General features: G+C 45.1%; 1 protein-coding gene across 5 annotated transcripts in view; it reads right to left on the reverse strand.

Annotated features, from left to right (window-relative positions):
• COMTD1 (catechol-O-methyltransferase domain containing 1) overlaps positions 1 to 18,264 on the reverse strand; it is a 31,348-nt gene extending 13,084 nt beyond the window's left edge. For 2 of the 5 annotated variants that reach the window (XM_075841773.1, XM_075841771.1), the window contains exons 1-5: positions 18,112 to 18,264; positions 10,827 to 10,954; positions 8,959 to 9,058; positions 6,498 to 6,616; positions 2,909 to 2,963 (exon numbers count right to left, since the gene is read on the reverse strand). In XM_075841773.1, the coding sequence (XP_075697888.1) occupies positions 2,909 to 2,963; positions 6,498 to 6,616; positions 8,959 to 9,058; positions 10,827 to 10,954; positions 18,112 to 18,193 (484 nt within the window). In that variant the 5' untranslated portion in view covers positions 18,194 to 18,264. Of the gene's footprint in view, positions 1 to 2,908; positions 2,964 to 6,497; positions 6,617 to 8,958; positions 9,059 to 10,826; positions 10,955 to 11,329; positions 11,427 to 11,777; positions 13,341 to 15,459; positions 15,581 to 18,111 lie in introns of those variants that run through there. The other 3 variants (XM_075841774.1, XM_075841775.1, XM_075841776.1) reach the window with 3 other exon arrangements.
• Positions 18,265 to 26,627: the final 8,363 nt, after the last annotated feature.

Raw genomic sequence — 26,627 nt, forward strand, 5'->3', positions numbered from 1 at the left:
TTGGAGCCGTTTTTCATTGACTCTATTGAAAAAAAGCTCCAAAAACGGCCGTAAAATACGCCGTGAAAAACGCTGCGAAAATCGCGAGTGGCTTAAGAAACATCGGAAAATCAGGAGCTGTTTTCCCTTGAAAACAGCTACATATTTTGAGACGTTTTTGAGTTTGCGTGTGAACATACCCTCAATGTCAGTGTTTTTTTTTGCAGGTAAACGGCAGTTTTAGCTGCAAAAAATGTGCAGTAAAACCATTTGGTTTGGGAAGGTACTTCAGTCGAACGGTGGTCGCTGTGCGTAGCCTTAGGCTGGGTTCACACAACCTATTTTCAGACGTAAACGAGGCATATTATGCCTCGATTTACGCCTGAAAATAGGGCTCCAATACGTCGGCAAACATCTGCCCATTCATTTGAATGGGTTTGCCGACGTACTGTGCCGACGACCTGTCATTTACGCGTCGTTGTTTGACAGCTGTCAAACGACGACGCGTAAAATGGCTGCCTCGTCAAAGAAGTGCAGGGCACTTATATACAGTGAAGGAAATAAGTATTTGATCCCTTGCTGATTTTGTAAGTTTGCCCACTGTCAAAGACATGAACAGTCTAGAATTTTTAGGCTAGGTTAATTTTACCAGTGAGAGATAGATTATATTAAAAAAAAAAAAAGAAAATCACATTGTCAAAATTATATATATTTATTTGCATTGTGCACAGAGAAATAAGTATTTGATCCCTTTGGCAAACAAGACTTAATACTTGGTGGCAAAACCCTTGTTGGCAAGCACAGTAGTCAGACGTTTTTTGAAGTTGATGATGAGGTTTGCACACATGTTAGATGGAATTTTGACCCACTCCTCTTTGCAGATCATCTGTAAATCATTAAGATTTCGAGGCTGTCGCTTGGCAACTCGGATCTTCAGCTTCCTCCATAAGTTTTCGATGGGATTAAGGTCTGGAGACTGGCTAGGCCACTCCATGACCTTAATGTGCTTCTTTTTGAGCCACTCCTTTGTTGCCTTGGCTGTATGTTTCGGGTCATTGTCGTGCTGGAAGACCCAGCCACGAGCCATTTTTAATGTCCTGGTGGAGGGAAGGAGGTTGTCACTCAGGATTTGACGGTTCATGGCTCCATCCATTCTCCCATTGATGCGGTGAAGTAGTCCTGTGCCCTTAGCAGAGAAACACCCCCAAAACATAATGTTTCCACCTCCATGCTTGACAGTGGGGACTGTGTTCTTTGGGTCATAGGCAGCATTTCTCTTCCTCCAAACACGGCGAGTAGAGTTAATGCCAAAGAGCTCAATTTTAGTCTCATCTGACCACAGCACCTTCTCCCAATCACTCTCAGAATCATCCAGATGTTCATTTGCAAACTTCAGACGGGCCTGTACATGTGCCTTCTTGAGCAGTGGGACCTTGCGGGCACTGCAGGATTTTAATCCATTACGGAGTAATGTGTTACCAATGGTTTTCTTGGTGACTGTGGTCCCAGCTGCCTTGAGATCATTAACAAGTTCCCCCCGTGTAGTTTTCGGCTGAGCTCTCACCTTCCTCAGGATCAAGGATACCCCACGAGGTGAGATTTTGCATGGAGCCCCAGATCGATGTCGATTGACAGTCATTTTGTATGTCTTCCATTTTCATACTATTGCACCAACAGTTGTCTCCTTCTCACCCAGCGTCTTACTTATGGTTTTGTAGCCCATTCCAGCCTTGTGCAGGTCTATGATCTTGTCCCTGACATCCTTAGAAAGCTCTTTGGTCTTGCCCATGTTGTAGAGGTTAGAGTCAGACTGATTAATTGAGTCTGTGGACAGGAGTCTTTTATACAGGTGACCATGTAAGAGATGTCTTTAATGCAGGCACCAAGTTGATTTGGAGCGTGTAACTGGTCTGGAGGAGGCTGAACTCTTAGGGTATGTGCACACACACTACTTACGTCCGTAATTGACGGACGTATTTCGGCCGCAAGTACCGGACCGAACTCAGTGCAGGGAGCCGGGCTCCTAGCATCATAGTTATGTACGATGCTAGGAGTCCCTGCCTCGCTGCAGGACAACTGTCCCGTACTGTAATCATGTTTTCAGTACGAGACAGTTGTCCTGCAGCGAGGCAGGGACTCCTAGCATCGTACATAAGTATGATGCTAGGAGCCCGGCTCTCTGCACTGTGTTCGGTCCGGGACTTGCGGCCGAAATACGTCCGTCAATTACGGACGTAAATAGTGTGTGTGCACATACCCTTAATGGTTGGTAGGGGATCAAATACTTATTTCTCTGTGCACAATGCAAATAAATATATATAATTTTGACAATGTGATTTTCTTTTATTTTTTTAATATAATCTATCTCTCACTGGTAAAATTAACCTAGCCTAAAAATTCTAGACTGTTCATGACTTTGACAGTGGGCAAACTTACAAAATCAGCAAGGGATCAAATACTTATTTCCTTCACTGTACATTATATGCAGGACACTTCTTTGGACGTAATTTTAGCTGTTTTTCATTGAATTCAATGAAGAACAGCTCAAAATTACGGCTGTCAATGACGCCTCGCAAAATGCGAGGAGGAGCTTTTACGTCTGAAACGACGGAGCTGTTTTCTCCTAAAAACAGTCTGTAATTTCATACGCAAAAGCCAGTTATCGTGTGCACATACCCTAAGGTTTCATTTAGGGGTGCTGTAAAAACCGCATCTGAAAGACGTATGCATTTTTACGGTGATTTGCATCTTTTTATGCAGATGAGGTTTTTACATTTGCATTGAAAAACAAATCAAATAGTGGTAAAAACAGATGCGGTTTACGGATGCGTTTTTTTTAAGCGGTTCTAACGACACCTCGTGAATGGAGGTTAAAACATGTCTCAGCAATCGGTAAATAAGGAGTAAGTCAACTGTGAGATTTAATTACCCAGTGTTTCTTCTTCAGACTTTACTTCTACCTGAATCTTATTGTCTACGCCGGTCTGCAAATAAAGTTGGGACAAAAAAAAGAAGGTACATAGTTATTTGTCACTGACAGAAGTAGTCCGCACCTGGACCACAACACTGGACTCTTAACATCGGAAGGTTAGAAACTGGCAAGTATAGTTAATGTAATATGTAAGTAATATACATCTCCACATTCCTTGTATGGATGAATTTACGCATATGGAGTGTTTGTTGCAGCGTTAGGGTATGTTCACACGCTTAGCAAAAAATGTCTGAAAATACGGAGCTGGCTTCAAGCGAAAACAGCTCCTGATTTTAAGACGTTTTTGTAACAACTCGCGTTTTTCACGGTATATTTTACAGCCGTTATTGGAGCTGTTTTTCAATGGAGTCAATGAAAAACGCCTCCAAAAACGTCCCAAGAAGTGACCTGCGCTTCTTTTTCGCGGGCGTCTTTTTACGCGCCGTATTTTGACAGCGACGCGTAAAATTACACCTCGTGGGAACAGAACATCGTAAAACCCATTCAAAGCAATGGGCAGATGTTTGTAGGCGTAATGGAGCCGTTTTTTCAGGCTTAATTCGAGTCGTAAAGCGCCCAAATTATGTCTGAAAACATTGCGTGTGAACTTACCCTTAGGGTCGGATTAGCTCCGTAAAAGTGCGCAGCGTATTTAACCTAAAACTCGCTGGGAATTGCGGCTGAAAAACAACTTTTTTTTCTTGTTTGAGTTAAAGGCCATGTAAACCTTTTGAAAGTTATTTTTATTTTATTTTTTTTAAATACAAATATCAGTCAGTGTTTTTAACTTTTTTAGATACAAAGTATCTGCTTTGTATCCTGTATACAGAGACACAATAGATTGCTAAGAACTGAATCCGTCAGGTCCGCAGGATCCACCTGTACTCTATCACATCAAGTTATGAACTTACATGTGATGGATAACGGGTGGATCCTGCGGACCTGACCACCGAACGATACAGCGGCTCTGTGTATAAATATAAGTAAAAATATTTTTTAATAAAAACTAATTTGAAAGTTGCACCAAACACACGGACTGACAGTTTTATAAAAAAAAAAAATCACTTTCAAAGGTTTACGTTGCCTTTAAGTTTAAAAGTCTTATACGTAACCCCCCTGGTGTTGTCATAGCGACAGCTCTTTGTTTCCCTGGCTGTTCTTTGTGCAACCCGGCCTCCTGTGATTGGCTGCAGCCCATGTTGACTGCTAGAGCCTGTGATTGGCTGCAGCTCATGTTGACTGCTAGAGCCTGTGATTGGCTGCAGCAGTTACATGGAATGAAATGTCATCCCAGGAGGCCGGGCTGCCTGGAGAACAGCCGGAGAAACAAGCCGTTGCTATGACAACTTAACTATTTAATTTCAACAAGAAAAACAATATTTTTTTTCTCTCAGATTTGCGATTTTTGCAGGGAATCGCAGTTCTTCTGCAGCAAAATTCGCAAAACATCTGCTATTTGTTGTGACTTTTTACCTATCCATTAAACTCAAGGAGGAAAAATCGCCTTGGATTTTGATAAAACGCACCGCAGGTCAATGTATGCACGTTTTCTCAGCAGATTTTTTTCTGCAGCGTGTAGATGAGATTTGTTCAAAGCTCATGCACTAATATCCCTTGCCGGAAATCTGCACCTAATCCATCCAGTGTGCACATACCCTTAGGCTATGTTCACACGGAGTATTTTGGGGGAGGAATATCTGCCTCAAAGCTCCAAACGGAATTTTGAGGCAGATATTCCTCCCCCAAAATACTCCGTGTGAATAGCAATGATCGCGCCGTTTTTCGCCCGCGGCCATTGAGCGCCACGGGCAGAAAACACGCTTTCTCCTGCCTCCCATTGAAGTCAATGGGAGGTCGGAGGCGGAAGCGCCCGAAGATAGGGCATGTCGCTTCTTTTTCCCGCGAGGCAGTTTTACTGCTCGCGGGAAAAAGACGCCGACGCCTCCCATTGAAATCAATGGGAGGCGTTCTCGGGCCGTTTCTGCCGAGTTTTGCGACGCGGTTTCCGCGTCAAAAAACTCGGCAAAAGACCCCGTGTGAACATAGCCTAATGATGCGTATTCCACAGCACATCGCAGGCAAGTGTCATTTAGACCGTTTAGAATTAGACTAGATGCGCCACCTCTTAGTTGGATTATTTTGGCGCAATTTAGTAAATGCGTTTGGATAGGGCTTTCAAAAGCTCATCCACATGTATCAGAAAAGATCCGCGCAGAATTCAGGACATACCGCGGATTTTCGAATCCTCAGCATGTCAATTCTGTTGGTTAGGCGCGAGTGCAAAGGGGGAAATCTGTAGAAAATCTGCACATAACACGTGTGGATTTTGCCACGGAATAATCCACCGCGTTTGAATTAACCCTATATGTAAAAAAAAAAGTTTTACAATTCATTAAGAAAAACTGTCTGAACCCAAGGGCATGAGAGTGGACAGGCAATATTTAGATGTAAGCGGGGCTACCAACCCACATTTCATTTTTTTGGATAACCTCAGTAGAAATACCCAAAATCTATTTTGAATGATAAAGAATGTATAATGTATAAGGCCGGGATCACATACACAGAGATTCGAAGCAATTTTTGTGGCTGTTTTCGGCTCCTTTACTTGTAGTTTTCCTTCCACTTCTGGCTTTGACTGACTAAAAAAATGTAAACTTGTGTGTTCCCGGCCTAATGATAATTAAGACGTTTTATGCCTCGAATTACCCCTGAAAAGACGGCTCCAATACATCTGCCCATTGCTTGCAATGGGTCTTACGATGTTCTGTGCAGACGCGGTGTTATTTTACGCGTCGCTGTCAAAAGATGGCGCGTAAAATTATGCCCGCGTCAAAGAAGTGCATGTCACTTCTTTGGACGTTTTTCGAGCCGTTTTTCATTGACTCCAATGAAAAACCGCTTCAATTGCGTCCATAACAGACGCCGCGAAAAACGCGAGTACTTGCAAAAACGTCTGAAATTCAGGAGCTGTTTTCACCGTATTCAGACGTATTTTGCGTTGGTGTGTGAACATACGCAGCTTATTGTGATTGTTAGGGTAAGACCCTTTAGCCTCTCACTTCCTCATAGACGCATTTATTTATCTTCATTATTGGGGTACAGACACGTAGCAGACTCTGTTGGGCAGAGGTGCGGCCGAAACCATACCGACACATGGTTGTACTGCAAAATGCTGTGGTTTTCAAATTATTGCATTGTCCGCAAGTTTTTTGCAGGTAAACCGCAGTCTTATCTGCAAAAACTGTGCGGACATTACAATCATTTGAAAACTGTGCTGATTTGCGGCAAAACCATACGTGTCTGTACCCTTAGGGTCCGTTGCGGTCAAATCGTGGTGTTCTGCTGTGATTTCACTTTTTTGGCGCAATTTTAAAAAAAAGGGCATTTTCAGACATATAAAAATGATTATTTATTATCACGGCAAAATTACAAGTTTTGCCGCAGATTCGCAAAAACCACGATGTGACCGCAGCGTCTGCATATACCAGTACAGATATTTCTCAAAAGTCCCCTATTTGTAAAGTATAATGGTAAGTGGATACCAAACCTCTTTCCATAACTCCATTGCACGAATCACATCCTCTGCCTCCCGCACATGTGCAATTAGTTTTCCTTCAGTCGGCAACACCAAGGCGAGAACCAAGGGGATATAGCCATAGCTGCACCCTGTGGTAAACAAGAGGGACCGCTTTATTGTGGAGAATCATCATAATATAGTTGTGCTAAATGTTAAGGTTAGTGAATGTGCTTCAATAAACCGAACATAGAGTAAGCGGTTATACACAGTAGACGGTATGGGACGCAGTAAGGCCTCATTCACACTACCTATTTTCAGGCGTAAACGAGGCGCATTATGCCTCGTTTTACGTCTGAAAATAGGGCTCCAATACGTCGGCAAACATCTGCCCATTCATTTGAATGGGTTTGCCGACGTACTGTGCAGACGACCTGTCATTTACGTGTCGTCGTTTGACAGCTGTCAAACGACGACGCGTAAAATTACTGCCTTGTCAAAGAAGTGCAGGACACTTCTTTGGACGTAATTTGAGCCGTTTTTCATTGAATTCAACGAAGAACAGCTCAAATATACGGCCATCAATGACGCCTCGCAAAATGCGAGGACGAGCAATTACGTCTGAAACGACGGAGCTGTTTTCTCCTGAAAACAGTCTGTAATTTCAGACGTAAAAGGCAGCTAGCGTGTGCACATACCCTTAGGCCTCATTCACACGAGAGTATCCGATTCACGCGCATGAATCGGGTCCATGTGTTGCGTTATGCATCAGTGTGCTTTGCAAGGGGCATGGGTTATTCACGCACTTGCAAAGCACATTTTTTATTTTTTGATTATTTTCAACTGAAATGATGCGCTAATCACGCACCGTACACGCATGTGCATCAGTGTGTTGTGCGTAGGTGCGTGATAACGCACTATTAGGCCTTATTTACACGAACGTGTTTCACGTACGTGATAAGCGCGTGAAAATCACACGCGTCGTACGTACCTATTTAAGTCAATGGAACCGTTCAGACATTCCGTGTTTTTCACGCAGCGTGTGTCTGCTGCGTGAAACTCACTGCATCCCCTATACTTTAGCGGTTTTTGTGCATCACGCACCCATTGAAGTCAATGGGTGCGTGAAAACCACGCGCAGCACACGGACGCACTTCACACAACAGTTGTTCAAGGAATGAAGGAAAACATAAAAACACTTCCTTCATTTCATTTTCTAAACCTCAAAACCGCGTGTCATAAGGATGGCATATGTGCGAAAATCATGCAGCCACGCACCAAACACTGATGACACACGGAACTGCAATGCGCAAAAAACGCAGCATTTTTTGCGCGTGCAAAACGCACACATTAGTGTAAATAAGGCCTTATAGGACATGCAGTGAGATTCATGCCGCGGACGGTAATGTATATTCATTGTCAGGACACTTCAGTAAGGTTAATGTGTGAGTATGTGACTGCACATAGTGAACAACGCAAGATCACTATGTGCTGAATACATGAATGGAGAGAAGTGTATGACGCTGATTGGTCACTGATTGGTCAGCCTCATACACTTCTCTCCACAACGCCCACTTGGTCAAAAAGTAAAACACGCCCAGTTGGTCATTAAGAAACTCATTAGCATAAAGCTAATATAAGTCATAACTCCGTCAAAAATGATCGTTTTTCTAAATAAAAAACACTGCTGTAATCTACATTACAGCGCCAATCACATTATGTACAATATAGGGCACTTATAATGTGGTGAAAGAGCCTCTTTAAGCACTGCCAGAGGCAGGGTATCATGGGAGCACAAAGATGGCGGACCTGGGGCCTTCATTAGGCCCCCAGACTACCATAGCAACCATCGCCACCCCGCGATTGCATTGTGAGGGCGCGATGAGCTGTTAGAGGGGGTCGCTCCCTATTTCTAACGATTTAAATGCCGCGGTCACTATTGGCCGCGGCATTTAACGGGTTGTACGAGCGTGATCGTGCTTGAGCGCAATCCCGCTCGTTACTGTAAAGTGTCGGCTGTAACATATAGCCGACACCTGCATTGTATGAAGTGGACTCACTGAGTGAGCCCGCTCCATAATTCTCCTACCCGGCTATGACGTAGCCATATGTCAAATGTTGGGAAGGGGTTATACAACAGATATGAATTCTGTGCCTTTGCCTGGGTTCACGTCACGGTTAATTTTTGCTTTTTTTGCTGTGATTTTGCAAACATTGCTGCAAAATAACATGGATTGTTACAAGACACCGTTCTGATAACTGTACTGTGACTGTAATGAGTCCATCACACTCTCAGGACAGATTTTTATAGTCTGGATGCCAAATATGAAGGTTCCTATTGAATGCCAGCAAGCATGGATCCTGAAAATTATAATTCACATAGAAAGTTCATAGAAAAGTTGTATAACTTTCCATCATACAAAGAGTAACATTTACTTGCTGAAACTTTAATACCCCAAGGGAATATGCTGGCGAATGCCACATCAATACTCACCCATTTCTAAAATTTTCTTAGCGTTAATAAGTCTAGCCAGATTTGCCAACAGTTGGGCAGCATCACTGCTTGCATCCTGAAAAATGGCCCCTAAAAGATGCTGGAAACAAACATTTTATATATATATATATATATATATATATATATATATATATATATATATATATATATATATATATATAGTGTGTATGCATGTATGTGTGTGGGTTTTTATTAAAGGGCTTAGTTAAAATAATTGGTCTATATTGGGAAAAAGTATAAGGACACCATGCACACGACCGTAGATTCTGTCCGTAATTACGGACCCATCCATTTCTATGGCCGATGGACACATGCCCGTATATTTACGGAAAGGGGTCCATGCCGTAGAAAGGCTCCGCAAAAGATAGGACATGTCCTATTTTTTGCTATTTACGGACTGTGCTCCCATACTTTATATGGGAGCACGGCCCGCAAATGCGGGTGGCTGTCCGCAGCCGTCAGCCGTGCCTGTAATGATCTACGTGCTATCTTTTGTATTTGAAAGTGGGGGACCTATGCACTAAAGCAGGGGTCTCAAGCACGCGGCCCCTGATGCTGTCATCTGCGGCCCGTGGGACACAGAGTCCCTAGTACATGCTCTGCTCTGGGCCTCTGTTGAATTCCCTGACATCGCTGTCCATATATGGACAGTGTTGTCACGGTCTTCCCCAGAGTAGAGTCCCGGGCAGAGCTCTAGTACAGGCTCTGCTTCGGGACTCTGTGGAATTCCATGACATCGCCGTCCATATATGGACAGTGTTGTCAGGGTCTTCCCCAGAGCGGAGTCCCAGGCAGAGCGCTAGTATAGGCTCTGCTCCGGAACTCTGTGGAATCCCCTGACATCGCTGTCCACATATGGACAGCGATGTCTAGGGCTTCCCCTGAGCTGGACAGTGATGTCAGGAGCACAGCTGGAGTCCCAGACAGAGTGCTAGAAGAGGCTCTGCTCCGGGACTCCAGCTCTGGGCAAGACCCTGACATCACTGTCCATATATGGCACTGTGGCATCATCTACAGAGGACACTGTGGCAGCATCTGCAGAGGGCACTGTGGCACTATCTATGGGTGGGTGTGGCAGTATCTACAGAGAGCACTGTGACCGCATCTACAGAGGGCACTGTGGCAGCATCTACAGAGGGCACTGTGGCAGCATCTACAGAGGGCACTGTGGCAGCATCTACAGAGGGCACTGTGGCAGCATCTACAGAGGGCACTGTGGCAGCATCTACAGAGGGCACTGTGGCAGCATCTGCAGAGGGCACTGTGGCAGCATCTGCAGAGGGCACTGTGGCAGCATCTGCAGAGGGCATTGTGGCAGCATCTACAGAGGGCACTGTGGCAGCATCTACAGAGGGCACTGGCAGCATCTACAGAGGGCACTGTGGCAGCATCTAGAGGGCACTATGGCAGCATCTACAGAGGGTACAGTGGCAGCATCTACAGAGGGCACTGTGGCAGCATCTACAGAGTGCATTGTGGCAGTATCTACAGAGGACACTGATATTATCTAGGGGTGTGTGGCATTAACTACAGAGGGCACTGTGGCATTATCTACTGAGGGCACTGTGGCATTATCTACCGAGGGCACTGTGGCAGTATCTACAGAGGGCACTGTGGCACTATCTTAAAAGGGGCTGCAAATCTTGACATTTGTGTGTCTGCCAAACGCTGCCAACTGAGCCGCCGGAGTGCATTTAGCGACACTTAAACTGGATTGTTGAAATGCGGCCCGTCAACTTCTAATTTTTTCTATATGTGGCCCATTTACCCGGCCGAGTTTGAGACCCCTGCACTAAAGGATATGACTTTGTATGTCCTAATGGTGGACTTAGCTGTGTATTTTATACCTGTCTCAATTTCTTTGCAGATGGATGCTCTCTGAGTGACAAGCGCAGTAGATACATTCTTCGTGGGTCATCTGCACCATCAAATATCTTCTGGGACTTTTTCCTTCGATAAATGAAGTATCGTTTTCCTAGAAGAGGTTACATTGCTTTACTATAACAGAATGGTGCTGTAGACATATTTAGCAGCTTATTTTATACAAGATTAACCCCTTAAGGACCAGGCCTATTTTGTCTGTAATGACCTAGTCATGACTTTTTTTTTATTCTTATGCCTTAGGAGAGTTGTTTTTTTTTGCGGGACGAGTTGTATTTTCCAATTGCACAATATTTGGGTGTATATATTATTTAAGTTAACTTTTATTAGCTTTTTTTATGGAAAAAAAACCCGCTATTCCAGCATTGTTTTTTTGCATATCAAATTGACACCGCTCACTATGCGGTGTAAATAACATGTTAAAGGGAGTGTCGCAAATTTAAAAAATTTTTAAAGCAAGATACTTAACTTTTATATTTGTTTAGTTGTATTTTCTTTTCTTCCACAAAGAGGAAAGCATTCTAGCTCCCATTTTTGAAGAGATTGTACAATGCAGCTGGCAGAAGCTATAGAACACAGCAGAAGGCTAAGAATTATGAAAGTCAAGAGGGAAGACCCTGTGGTAAATGACTTAACAGTTGACCAGTTCACACGGCAGTTCACACGGCATGTATTTTACCTGTGTTTTGGCGCATTTTATGTGCCAAAAACGTGTAAAAAAAAAACCCACTTGATTAAGCCTCCCATTTACATCAGTGGTAAAGCATGCTGTTAGTACATACAACTCACTTTTTTTACGCGAGCGTTGTTAAAAAGCGTCTTGCGTAAAAAAAATGAAGAGAAGAGCAAAAACCACGGCGCCACATAGTGTAGGTCAATAGGTTAGGCAGGTGAGAAACAGACATTGGTATGCTCACCAAGGGCCAGAAGTAAGTTCGCAATAATGGTCCACAAGTGCTGCTGCCAGATCCGTGCCGGTTCACGTAGGGAACCGCTTGACAAGATGAGTGGGTAAAATAGGAAAGAAATGGATCTTCTGGAGGCGCTGCTGCGTGGAACGGTCAAAGTAGAATCAAAAAAATTCGGTCCGGTATAAATAATGTTTTATTTAGAGCAGAGTTGCTACGCGTTTCGACGCCGAACTGGCGTCTTCATCAGGCAAGATGAATTGACAGGAGATGAGTAGGTATATATACAAATATTGTGATGGTCATGATTGGACCAATTCAGACAGGGCTGCTAACAAAAAACCGCCAAAAATCGGCAGGTCAAAGTTCAGAGCAGACAGGTAAAGAATCAACACAATTGCAGTGTAATGACATGGTGAGCTAAAACCGGTCAATTAAAACAAAGTAATGTTCTGATCATGTATTTCTCATATTACTTTGTTTTAATTGACCGGTTTTAGCTCACCATGTCATTACACTGCAATGAAAACGGCGTTCTGTTCCGACGGAGCTTTTTTCGCTGTTTTTTTTACGCGTAAAAAAACGGCCGCGAAAAAGTGTAGGACACTTCTTGGGACGTTTTTGGAGCCGTTTTCCATAGACTCTATTGAAAAAAGCTCCAAAAATGGCCGTAAAAACGCAGCGAAAATCGCGAGTGGCACAAAAAAATTATGAAAATTAGGAGCTGTTTTCGATTCAAAACAGCTCCATATTTTGAGACGTTTTTGACTCTGCGTGTGAACATACCATAATTATGCGCCAAAAACTTGCAAAAAGCGCGCACAAAACGCCTGCATTTAAAAAAGGGAGAAGACCGGTTCTGCTGGACCGTTTGCACGTCGATGTATGTTGTTTTTATTTTTTTAAATAAAATAGTTACCAAGGGTTGTGTGGGGGAGTTTTCATTTCAATAAAAAATAATTTTGTAAGGGTGTATTCACACAGTACGGTTTTGACACGTCTTCGCCGTGTGGCCGAAAACCGTATTGAAAAACTTGCCGTAAAAATGCATGCTTTTCAGCCGCACGGGAAAAACGCGGTAAAACCACATTGTGTGTATACACTCTTAGGCCCTGTTCACACAGTTTTTTTTTGCAGGCAGCAAAAAAAATCTGCCTCAGAATTCCTTCAGGAATTTTGAAGTAGATTTTGAACTGCCTGAGCTTATTTGCCTGCGGTTTTCACCCACGGTCATTAAATCTAATGCAAGTACCGCGGGCCAAAAACGCTTGGAAACGAGCGCCACAGGTTTTTTCTGCCTTCCATTTATTTCAATAGGAGGTCAGAGGCGGAAGCTACGCCAAGAAAGAACACGCTGCTTTTTTTCCTGCGAGCGGCCAAATCTGCTCGGGAAGAAGACAACTCGGCATCACATTGAAATCAATGCGGGGCAATTTCGGGGGTTTTATGGAGCGGATTCTGACGTGGTTTCCGCGGCAAAAATCTCTGTGTGAACAGGGAGTTATGTCTGTTTTTTAATAATTTATTAGCACCTTAGTAATGGCAGTTGTCTGTTTGACGAGTTCCATTACTAAGGCGGGGCTTAGTGCTAGCCAGTAAAAAGGCTAGCACTAACCCCACCATTATTACACAAGTACCCACCGCCACCAGGGGTATCGGGAAGAGCCGGGTATAATCCAGTACCCGACCATCTGTAGCGATGGTCGTGCATCGGGGCAGTCGCAGGCTGGTATTATTAGGCTGGGAAGGGCCAAAAATAGTGGCCCTTCCCACCCTGGTAATGCTAGCCTGCTGCTGTGTTGTATCTGTCTGGTTATGCAAATGAGGGGGACCCCACATGTCATTTTCGACAATTATTTATTATTTTTTTTGTGAAAAACAACGCGGGGTCCCCCCCATTTTTCATAACCAGCCAAATACAATAAAGCAGACGCAGCCCAGTATTACCAGGATGGGTTTTGGCCCTTCCCATAATACCAGCCTGCGGCCGCCCCAGTGCCCGATCATCACTACAGGTGGTCGGGTACTGGATTGTACCCAGCTCTTCCCGATACCCCTGGTGGCGGAGGGTACCAGGGTAATAATGGGGGGGTTACTGCTAGCCTTTTTGCTAGCAAACACTAAGCCCTACCTTAGTAATGGACATTGTCAAACAGTCAACTGTCATTACTAAGGCACTAATAAAGTATTAAAAAAAAACACAGAGACATAAAAAATATTTTTTTATTGAAATAAAAACTCCCCCACAAGACCCTCATTAACCTGTTTTATTTATTTAAAAAACAAAAAATGTAGATCATCACAGTAGTCCACTGAATCTACGATGTAGTCCAACGAATCTACAATGTAGTCCAATAGGCCCAGCGGAACCTGCAAAACGAAAAAAAAAGTTAGCAATATGGAAAATAGAAACTAGAGGTCAATGAACTGAGACAGGAACTAGAGATGCAGCAAAAATATTAATAGTTATTAATAATTCTGCGGCTTCATGGAGCCCCCCACAAACCTACCCCACACATGCAGCCGCTCCAAAAAACAACACGCACACGCACACACACGCGCACACGCGTATCCGACAGCCTAGAACCATACTATATGTATGTACATACATATGAGAGAGATAGATAGAAATTTGAAATAAAAAAAAAAGTGTTTTATTCTTACTATTCTTTCTCTCCTGCCAGCCTGCCAGAAAAGGGATAAGTTACAGCAGGTCTGAGGAAGGGGGGAGGAGGGGGTGCAGCCCAAACACACACACACACACACACACACACACACCTTACCTGAAGTGTGGCCGGTCTCCAAAATAGCGCCGGCTTTTCCCCTATAAACCAGCTTCTAAGCTGGTCGCTCTGAACTGCGCATGTGCAGTACAGAGCTAGACGGCAGAAGCCCAGGACATGCGAACGGGAGCCGTTCGTATGTCCCATGCACAGTAGCTGCCATATTTCATCAGTGTATGTGTCGTGAAGAGACACATACACAGATGAAATAAAAAATGGCAGCCCCCAGTAAAGTAAAAAAAGTTGAAATAAAAAAAAACATTTTAAGTAAATATAATATTTTATTAAATAAAAACACAAATTAATAAAAAATAAAATAATTATGACACCTTTCCTTTAAATTTATTCTATGGGTCAGTAGGATCACGGCAATACCAAATATGTATAGGTTTTTTATGTTTTACTACTTTTACACAATTTAGAACAATTTTAAACAGAAATTATTTATTTGTTTTTGGGTCGCCGATTTCCAAGAGCCATTAGTTTTTATTTTTTCGTCGACGTAGCCATTTGGTTTTTATTGCTATCAATCTGGGGTACATGGGACTGATTGATTAACGTTCATTTTATTTTTTGGTGGGGGAATGGAAAAAAAAAACAATTTTGCTGTTGTTTTGAGAGGTTCAGAGGAGCTGAAATGTTGCAAGGGTGAATAAAGTTCCTATTTTTCGGATGTACTGCCTGTATCTTCCTTTTTTTCCATTGTGTGGGACGATTGGATTCAGCCCTGTTGGGCTTGCATATTTTCTACTTATCCTGGTGCTGTTTATCTCTCTGGTTGTATTGGCAGTAAGGTAAAGACCCCTGCCAGGCCTCGTGCCTTGTCTTCCCGAATCAAGCAACACCCCTCCCATCGGACGACAATAAATAAATAAATGTTTTTTTTAATTTTTTTTAGATATACTAACTTCACTGCTCCTATTCGCTTCTTCCCTCCGGGTCCTCTCAGTACGATGCTTTTACAAGGTCCTGACGCCGGGCAGCATTAGGATGTTGTATGTGTCGCACTGCGTATGTCCTGACGTAGGGCTGGGCAATTAATAGAAAAATAATCGAAATTCAGCGCAATTAATCAACGTCATCTTGCGAATTTTGGTTTAATCAATTATTTTTCCCCAGTTTAAACTGCATCTGCATCTTCTGGACACAGATACAGTTGAATCCAATGGTAGAGCAGGGAATCGTAAGGTCCCTGCTTTACCATTCACTAGGTATCGCTGGACACGAGGCAGTGACGTCATCGCGCCTGTCTGCACCGTGCCGATCAGAGCAGAGGGATCTCCTCCACTAGTCATTGAAACAGGGTTCAGTGAGTATGTATATTGTTCTTTTTATCAGGCACTATTGGGGGCAGCTGTGGGGGCATTATACAGCATGGGGCAGCGATGGGGGACTTTATACTGTGTGGGGTGCATATATGGGGCATTATACTGTGTGGGTGCAGTTATAGGGGCATTATACTATGTAGAGGCAGCTATAGGGGCATTATACTGTGTGGAGGGCAGTTATGGGGGCATTTATACTGTGTGGAAGCCAGTTATGGGGGCATTATACTATGTAAAGGCAGCTATGGGGGCATTATACTGTGTGGAGGGCGGTTATGGAGGGCATTATACTGTGTGGAGGGCAGTTATGGGGTGTATTCTACGGTGTGGAGGACAGTTATGGGGGGCATTATACTGTGTGGTGGCAGCTATGAGGGGCATTATACTCCGTGGGGGCAGCTATGGGGGCATTATACTCTGTGGGGCAGCTATCAGGGATGATACTGTGTGGGGAGCACTATGTGGGCAATATACTGTGTGAGCAGTGTCAGGAGGTATATTGAATACAGCAGGTTCAGGGAATAAATATTAATTTAATAGCGTAGCATGCAAATATGGAGCGTGGCATGCAAAAAAGGGGTGTGGCCTAAATCATTGTTCAATAATCGTAATCGAGGTTATATGTTCAATTAATCGTGATTTTGACATAGGTCCTAATTGCCCAGCCCTACTCTGATGCTGCTCAGAGTCATGGCCAGCAGTGAGCGCATGAGGGAATCCTCTTAAGGGCATGACCACACATGGCGGAATTCCTCCGCAACTGTCCGCATCGATGCCGCACAGAATCTGCGTTGCAGATTCTGCAGCGGATCTGCACAAAATGTGCAGTACATTGATGCGGACTAGCTGCTGCAGACTGCGGGAAAAGTGCTTCCCTTCTCCCTATCAGTGCAGGATAGAGAGAAGGGACAGCACTTTCCCTAGTGAAAGTAAACGATTTTCATACTTACCGGCCGTTGTCTTGGTGACGCGTCCCTCTTTCGGCATCCAGCCCGACCTCCCTGGATGACGCGCCAGTCCATGTGACCGCTGCAGCCTGTGCTTGGCCTGTGATTGGCTGCAGCCGTCACTTACACTGAAACGTCATCCTGGGAGGCCGGACTGGAGACAGACGAAGGGAGTTCTCGGTAAGTATGAACTTATATGTTTTTTTACAGATACATGTATATTGGGATCGGTAGTCACTGTCCCGGGTGCAGAAACAGTTACTGCCGATCGCTTAACTCTTTCAGCACCCTGGACAGTGACTATTTACAGACGTCTCCTAGCAACGCTCCCGTCATTACGGGAGCCCCATTGACTTCCTCAGTCTGGCTGTAGACCTAGAAATACCTAGGTCCAGCCAGAATGAAGAAATGTCAAGTTAAAAAAGCAAGACGCATCCGCAGCACACATGACATGTGCATGACAGCTGCGGACTTCATTGCGGAACTTAGAATCTCCATTGAAGTCAATGGAGAAATTCCGCCATGAGTCCGCCACTGCTCCGCAACAGACAGAGCATGCTGCGGACACCAAATTCCGCTCCGCAGCCTATGCTCCGCAGCGGAATTGTACGCATCGTGTAAACGAACACTGCTAAATTAAAGTGAAAGTCAATGGAGAAACGGCTCCGCTGCGGATTAACGCTGCGGAGTGTCCGCAGCGGAATTTAAGTGGAATTCCGCCATGTGTGAACCCGCCCTAATACATCTCTTGCATATCACTCCGCCGGATAGAGAAAGTCAAGGCTGGAGTATAAAAATCGAGGAAAATGCCATTTGCATTATTAATTATTTAGCTTAATCATTTGTTTCTGTATGGGACACGTGTATGGAAAACTGACGGGATGGCTAGATTTACAAGGACATGTAGTGCAGGGGATGGACCGTTGGTTTTAGATTTTCCAGCTGTCAATTTAGAATGATAATAAAGACACTGGAATCTGGGGAAAATAGAGAAATACAGATTTAAAGGGATCTTATCAACAGAATTTAGACCTCCAAACCGCCACCAACCTGTTATTCCGCAAGTTAAAAGGTTAAGGGGGGGGGGGGGGGCACTGTGTTTGCTCTTGCTAAGGGGCTAAGTGGCAATTTCATGTCCCACTCTTTTGTCCCTCTTATTGATGTCCAAACATAGGAGGTATGATTGCGGAATAGTTCTGTTGTAATACAGACATTTATATTCAAGTTTTTTTTTTATCTACATTAAATATTTACTGCTGTATCCTACAATGATCTAAGTTGTACTCACCAATGTAGACACCAGCAGCAAAGGTGACCCCAAGCATACCTATGCCAACCACTGCTTCTCTGGTGATTGTAGAGAGGGACATGGCGGTGCAGCCGGTGCAGGTACAAAGGACAGCAGCGTACACTGGAGGACACTCCACATCCTCAAACTGTTCCTGGTCACATGACCCTCTAACAAATAGGAAGCCCGCACTCCTTCTCATATGAGCAGAATGAAAAAATGTGGTGTGCTGCTGCCACCTAGTGGTGCACTTACCGAATTACCAATTCCCATTACCTCTATGGATTGAAAATTGTGAGGTTGTAAGTTTTCTGATTGCAATAAGAATATTATTTGATTGTTTTGTAATGAACTTAATCAGTGTTTGTAAATAAATGAGTGATAAATGAGTAGAGGGCTGATATGAAAAAATGCTGCTCTTAGCATCATTTTTATAGACCGTAGGAATGAGACTACACTGTGTGCACAATTATTAGACAAGTGAGTATTTTGACCATATCATCATTTTTTTTGCATATTTTCCAACTCCAAGCTGCATAAACTTGACTGCTTATTGGATGAAGCATATCAGGTGATGTCTATTTGTGTAATGAGGGAGGGTGTGGCCTAAGGAGATCAAGACCCTATAGCAAGGTGTGCAGAATTATTAGGCAGCTTGTTTTCCTCTGGCAAAATGCGCCAAAAAAAGAGATTTAACGGACTCGGAAAAGTCAAAAATTGTTAAGCCTGTAAGAGTGAACTCCATCATTCTTGAGTTCCTTTTCTCGATACCAGAATTTGTCCAGGATTCACTCAAATCCACAAAAATGACAGATCGGGAGAGATTGCACATACAATGGTTTGATGTACAGAAATCTAAAATGTCTGCGGAGGGAGCCTTTATTTATAGGTTCATGCCTTCACTTAACACACATTAACCAATCAGATGATGTCATGTATAACATGTGCACGTCCACTTCTATATAAGATAACAAGATTCTTCCTAGTTGAATCCCTCCAAGAACATCTGGTAGTCATTAGTTTGGAATGCCTAATGACGTCATCGTTATCTTATGTATTCAAATGACGGGGAATGTCTTCTTTTAAGAGAATCTTAAAACATATCTCATACATATCTCATTTAATATATTGCAGTTATTTTGATAATTATACAATTTATAGAATTACTCTAACACGTTTTTCAGCGGGATGCAGCACTCTTGAGTCAACAGACACGTGTTGAGAAAAAAAAAACCACAAATTAACTGCCAAGGATTTGAGAAGAATCAAATGTGAAGCGACCAAGAACCCATTATCCTCCAGTGCTGTCCTATTCCAGAACGTCAACCTCCCTGGAGTGCCCAGAAGTACAAGGTGTTCAGTGCTCAGAGACGTCAGGTAAGGAAGCCTGAAACCCGACCACCACTGAACAAGACGCATAAGTTGAAATGTCAAGACTGGGCCAAGAAATATCTGAAGACAGATTTTTCAAAGGTTTTATGGACTGATGAGATGAGTGACTCTTGACGGACCAGATGGATGGGCCCAAGGCTGGATCAGTAATGGGCACAGAGCTCCACTTCTACCCAGACACCAGCAAGGTGGAGGTGGGGTACTGCTATGGGCTGGTATTATTAAAGATTAGCTAGTTGGACCTTTTTGTGTTGAAGATGGACTAAAAATCAAGTCCCAAACCAACTGCCAGTTTTTAGAAGACACTTTCATCAAGCAGTGGTACAGGAAAGAGTCTGCATCTTTCAAGAAAACCATCATTTTTATGCAGGACAATGCTCCATCACATGCATCGAAGTCGTCCACTGCACGGCTCGCCAGCAAAGGCCTTACAGATGAAAGAATAATGACATGGCCCCTTCCTCATTTGACCTAAACCCTATTGAGAACTTAAACGGCAGATTTACGGTGAAGGAAAACCGTGCACCTCTCTGAACAGTGTCTGGGGGGCGGTGGTTGCTGCTGCACAAAAGGTTGATGGTCAACAGATTAAGAAACTGACAGACTCCATGGATGGACGGCTTATGACTGTTAATGAAAAGAAATTATTTTTGTTTTTGGAAATGTCAAATTGTTTATTCGTAAATTTTGTTCAAAAGTTTTGTTTTCTTATTCTCACTTTAACAGATGAAAATATGCAAGTGAGATGGGAAAATGTTGTTTTTTATTTAGCTACATAATAATTCTGCACACTAATAGTTGCCCAATAATTATGCACCCGTAGATATTCTCCTAAGAAAGACAAAACCTCACTTTTACTTCAGGTTTGAGGTTTATTAACATTTTGGATTGACTGACAGCCATGTAGTTGTTCAATAATAAAATTAATCCTCCAAAATTGTACACACATTGTATAGTGAACCTACACCGAAGTATAAAGGGAACTGAGCTGCCTAGAATTGTGTATTATTCTACCATCTAGTGGTCAGTATTTAATAATACAACTATTGCTAATTTTTAACCCCTTGGAGACACAGACAGTTTTTTCTTTCTTCAAGTTTTTTTATGTGGTAATAACTCCGGAATGCTTTTACTTATCCAAGCGATTATGAGATTGTTTTCTCGTGACATATTGTACTTTGTTAGTGAAAGAAATTGATCGATAAATTCAATATTTATTTGTGAAAAACACCAAAATTGAGAGAAAATTAGCAAAAATTAGCATTTTTCTAAATTTAAATATATCTGCTTGTGAAAGAGATAGTAATACCACACAAAACAGTTACTAGTTTACATTTCCTATATGTCTGCTTTATGTTTGTTTAATTTTTTTGAACGTCATTTTATTTTTCTGGGACCTTACAAGGCTTAGAACTTTAGCAGCAATTTCTCACATTTTCAAGGGAATTTCAAAAGGTTGTTTTTTCAGGGACCAGTTCAGTTCTGAAGTGGCTTTGAGGGCTTTATATATTAGAAAGTCACCCCATTTTAAAAACTGCACCCCTCAAAGTATTCAAAACAGCATTCAGAAAGTGTCTCAACCCCTTAGGCATTTCACAGGCATTAAAGCAAAGTTGAGCTGAAATGTCCAAATTTTATTTTGCCGAAAAATTCATTTGTAATACATTTTTTTTTCTGTAACACCGGTTTTACCAAAGAAATGCAACTCAATATTTATTGCCCAGATTCTGTAGTTTTTAGAAATATCCCACAAGTGGCCCTAGTTTGGTAATGGACTGAAACACAGGCCGCAAAGGAGCACCTAGTAGATTTTCAGGCCTCCTTTCTATTAGAAAATATTTTAGGCACCATGTCTGGTTTGATAATGTCTTGTGTTGCCAAAACATAGGAAAAACCATCAAAAAAAACATCATTTTGGAAGCTACACCCCCAAGGAATTAATCTAGGGTTATAGTGAGCATTTTGGCCCCACAGTATTTTTGCTAAATTTCTTTGAATTAAGCAGTAAAAATGAAAATCAACATTTTTTTCAATTAAATATACAATGTTTTCATTTTTACAATGAATAACGGAGAAAAAACACCCCAACATTTGTAAAGCAATTTCTCCCGATTATGGAAATACCCCATATGTGGTCATAAACTCATGTTTGAACACCCGGCAGGGCTCAAAAGTGAAGGAGCACCATTTGGCTTTTGGAGCTCAAATTTTGCTAGAATGGTTTTCAGGCGCAATGTCGCATTTGCAAAGCCCCCTGAGGGACAAAAACAATGGAAACCCGCCAAAAGTGACCTATTTTGGAAACTACACTGTAATGTCCGTGGCTGTGGGCTGTCAGCTCCAGCCTCCCGCTTACAGCCGCAGCCACGAGTCGGCAAGTGCTGGCCCCAGTCTCCTCAGGAGACGCCAGCGCTTGCATCCACTCACCTCTGCCGGATCCCGTAGGGTGCGCGCGCACGCTCTTCCCCGTCCCCGCTCTTAAAGGGGCAGCGCACCGGACATCATGGACGACCTTTGACCCGTGAGTACCCTGGACTATAAGAGGGGTCCAGCCCCCTAGTTCGATGCCTGAGCGTTGTTGTGTTTCCTTAGTCTGTCTATGCAAATTGGTCCCCTAGTGTTTCCTGCTCCCAGTGTTTCCTGTTCCTGCTCCTGTTCCTATATCCCGATCTAGTGCCGTGCTTGCTATCATTGTGCCGTGCTGGATACCACGCTTGACTGCCTACCCACGCCTGTCGTCCACCTGCTGCCTAGTTCCTGCCAAGCTACTGTCCGTGCTGCCACAGGTACCCTATATACCATAGACTGTGATCTGCGCCCTGTTGGCCAGCTGCCCTACCACCAAGGCGGTACGGCCCAGTGGGTCCACAGACCCTTCGTGACAGTACGCTCAGGCCATGGACCCCGCTGGCCGGTTCAAAACTATGACGACGACGCAAGAGATGCGAGCGGATATGCTGGACCTCCGGTCCCGACAGGACCTACTCCTCCAGGCGTTGAACATTCTTGCACGTCGGCAGGAGGCACAAGCTGCTGTTCCTCCTACTACACCTCCTGGCAATATTGTTCCTCCTACTACACCTCCTGGAAATGTGGATCCTCCATCTACACCGCTTGGCAGTATTGACCCACGTGTTTCTTTCCCCCTTCCTGACCGCTACGATGGAGAAGCAAGTGCCTGTCGCGGTTTCTTTAATCAATGCCAGATCCACTTCAGCTTGTAGGCTAGGACTTTTTCGTCTGATGGCGCCAGGGTCGCGTTCATCATTTCTCTCCTCACTGGAAAGGCCCTTGCATGGGCGAACCCTGTCTGGGAGAGACAAGGACCCGAGACCCGTGACTTCCCTGCCTTCCATCGGACTTTTCGCATGGTGTTTGAGGAGCCCGGCCGGGTCTCATCTGCAGCGGCTTCTTTGATTGACCTGCGCCAAGGAGACACCTCTGTGAGTGAGTACTCCATCCACTTCCGCACCCTGGCGGTAGAGCTCACATGGAACAATGAGGCTCTGGCGGCTGCATTCTGGCACGGACTATCTTCCAGAATTAAGGACGAACTTGCCGCCCGGGATCTGCCGTCTACCCTGGATGACCTCATCCTTCTCTCGGCCCGGATTGATATGCGGATCCGTGAACACCTCCAAGAGGTTCAACGGGCGGGAGGCCTTCCTAGTCTGGCCCCTACGTTGCAGCAACCCCTGCTGCCCGCAGATGCCAATCCTACTGAAAAGTCTGTAATAACGGACCATTATAAGTTATCTACCCAAGAGAGACTACGCAGACGCACATCTGGACTTTGTCTTTATTGCGGCCTCGATGGCCACCTGGTGCGCCTGTGTCCCCAAAAATCCCAAAACCTAGGATTGCTTGGAGTGACGACCCTGGGTAAAGATGGACTTCCGTCTAAATTGTCCAAACCCGTGACTATAGTAGTCGGCGAGAGAACGCACCAGGTCTCTGCGTATCTGGACTGTGGATCCGCTGCTAATTTTATCCGCAAAGATCTGGTGGATCTTCTGCAATTACCCACCACCCTTCTGGAGAGCCCATTGACCGTTGCCTCAGTGAATGGACTACCTCTGCCAGACCCAATTGCTGTGACCAAGCCGCTGAGGCTCCAAGTGGGAGCTCTTCACACCGAACTCCTGTCGTTCTATGTCCTATCCAAAGCCGTTAATCTTGTGTTGCTGGGCCTGCCTTGGCTCCGACTGCATGCCCCAGTTCTGGACTGGAATTCTGGAGAGGTTCTCCAGTCGGGTCCTGAGTGTCCAGGTCGTTGCCTGGTGCAGATTCGTTCGATTCAGCCTTCTCTGCCTCGGACATTGGCAGGATTGCCGGGTCATTATACTGCCTTTTCGGACGTCTTTAGCAAGAGGGAGGCGGAGACTTTGCCTCCACATTGGGCGTATGACTGCCCTATTGAACTGTTACCTGGTGCATCCCTTCCCCGTGGTAGGGTATATCCTCTCTCCTTGCCAGAGACACTGTCCATGTCCGCCTATGTGAAAGAGAACCTAGAAAGGGGCTTCATACGAAAGTCTTCCTCCCCGGCAGGAGCCGGGTTCTACTTCGTCAAAAAGAAAGATGGCTCTCTTCGCCCTTGCATCGACTACCGTGGTCTTAACCAGATCACGGTGAAGAATAAATATCCATTGCCACTGATCTCCGAACTGTTTGATCGAATACGTGGTGCAAAATTTTTTCCATACTATACCTGCGTGGGGCTTTCAACCTAATCCGGATTCGTCAGGGCGATGAATGGAAGACTGCATTTAACACCCCTGATGGACACTATGAGTATCTAGTAATGCCCTTCGGCCTGTGTAATGCTCCTGCGGTCTTCCAGGAGTTCGTTAATGACATTTTCCGTGACCACCTCCTATACGTTTGTGTTGTAGTCTACCTTGATGACGTCTTGATTTTCTCCCCAGATCCGGTGACGCACCAGAGACATGTCCGTCAGGTACTGCTACGGTTAAGGGAGAATCGTCTACGCCAAGTTGGAGAAGTGCGTATTTGACAAGGATACTCTACCCTTCTTGGGCTACATCGTCTCGAATCGAGGTCTCGAGATGGACCCTGAGAAGGTAAAGTCTGTCCTGGAATGGCCACGCCCTCAAGGCTTGAGGGCCATACAGCGTTTTCTGGGATTTGCTAACTTTTACAGGCAGTTTATTCCGAACTTCTCATCACTGACTTCTCCCATCTCTAAACTTACTAAGAAGGGTATGAACGCCAAGGTGTGGACTCCCGAGGCAGAGTCTTCATTCAATAACCTGAAGAGTGCCTTCACGTCTGCTTCTATCCTCCATTATCCGGATATCTCTCTACAGTTCTCGTTGGAGGTGGACGCATCCTCTGTCGGGCTGGTGCACTCCTGTTCCAGAGAGGTCCCAAGGGCAAGTCAAGATATGGAAGGGTAGTTGGAAAAGGGAGGATCCTGCGAGGCGCTGCTGCATGGCTGTTTGTGAGATATTGGCAGTGATAGACGGACTGATATGAAAAAAGATATGTTTATTATAAAACAATGATGGCTACGCGTTTCAACGCTGTACCAGCGTCTTCCTCAGGCCGAGACGTCGGAAGAGAGAAGACAGATCGGCTCCAGGCATCAGAGAGAGTACAGTTGAATCTGCAGCAGCATCACCGTGTGCAGGTAAGCATAGTAAACTCCCTAGAGACGGGCATGTTACCCTCTCGGACGGCTGGAGCCCATGTATCTTCTCTGTCCGACGCTAAGGTTGAAGGACCTGTGGGTGACGTCACGCTGTGTGTCTGCAGTGAAAGAAGCTGGGTGGGAACGATGAGAAGCAGTGGCGCAACTACCACTATAGCAGCCGTAGCGGCTGCTACGGGGTCCGCGGCATGAGGGGGCCCGTGTCGCCCGCCGGCACGGGCTCCCACCATAGCCGGAGGCTCCGCTAGCAGCCGCTATGGCTGCTACAGCGGGACACTACGGCAGAGCAGGGAGGTATCTCCCCGCTCTGCCATTAAACAAAAGACCTGTATCCCCTATCCACAGGATAGGGGATACATGTGTGATCGCTGGCATTGATAGGGAGAACGGGGGACTGAAAGTCCCCTGAAGTTCTCCATCACAAACCTCGGACTTCCGGGGTCTGTGTCGGCAGCTCTGTAGAAATGAATGGAGCGCCGGTCGCGATTGTGCGCATGCGTGACCAGCGCTCCTTTCATTTTTAGTGAACTGCGCAGACGCCGGAAGTCAGAGGTTAGTCATGGAGAACTTCAGGGGACTTTCAGTCAGCTGCCAGCTATCACACATGTATCCCCTATCCTGTGGAGAGGGGATACATGTCTTTTGTCTTTTCACACTGTAGGTCGCATTTTTTTGGGAGGGGGGACGTTGTATGGCGTTCCCTATCAGGGGGGGCGCTGTATGGCGTTCCCTACAGGGGGTGCTGTATGGCACTATCCACAGGGGGTGGCTGTATGGCGTTCCTTACAGGGGGGGCTGTATGGCGTTCCCTACAGGGGGGAGGGGCTGTATGGCGTTCCCTACAGGGGGGAGGGTCTGTATGGCGTTCCCTACAGGGGGGAGGGTCTGTATGGCGTTCCCTACATGGGAGAGGGGCTGTATGGCGTTCCCTACAGGGGGGGGGGCTGTATGGCGTTCCCTACAGGGGGGGGGCTGTATGGCGTTCTTTACAGGGGGACTGTGTGGTGTTAGCGCCATACAGCCCCCTCTGTAGGTAACGCCATAAAGCCCCCTGTAGATAACGCCATACAGCCCCCCCTGTAGGGAACGCCATACAGCCCCCCTTGTAGGGAACGCCATATAGCCCCCCCCGCAGGAAACACCATACAGCCCCCCCTGCAGGGAACGCCATACAGCCCCCCGTAGGGAACGCCATACAGCCCCCCCTAAGGGAACGCATAGCCCCCCCTGTAGGGAACGCCATACAGCCCCCCCTGTAGGGAACGCCATACAGCCCCCCCTGTAGAAAACGCCATACAGACCCTTCCTGTAGATAGCGCCATACAGACCCCCCTGTAGATAGCGCCATACAGACCCCCCTGTAGATAACGCCATACAGCCCCCTCTGTAGATATCTACAAAGGGGGCTGTATGGCGTTCTCTACAGGGGGATGTATGGCGTTATCTACAG

This window comes from Rhinoderma darwinii, chromosome 11, assembly GCF_050947455.1.
Source record: "Rhinoderma darwinii isolate aRhiDar2 chromosome 11, aRhiDar2.hap1, whole genome shotgun sequence".
Lineage (NCBI taxonomy): Eukaryota > Metazoa > Chordata > Amphibia > Anura > Rhinodermatidae > Rhinoderma > Rhinoderma darwinii.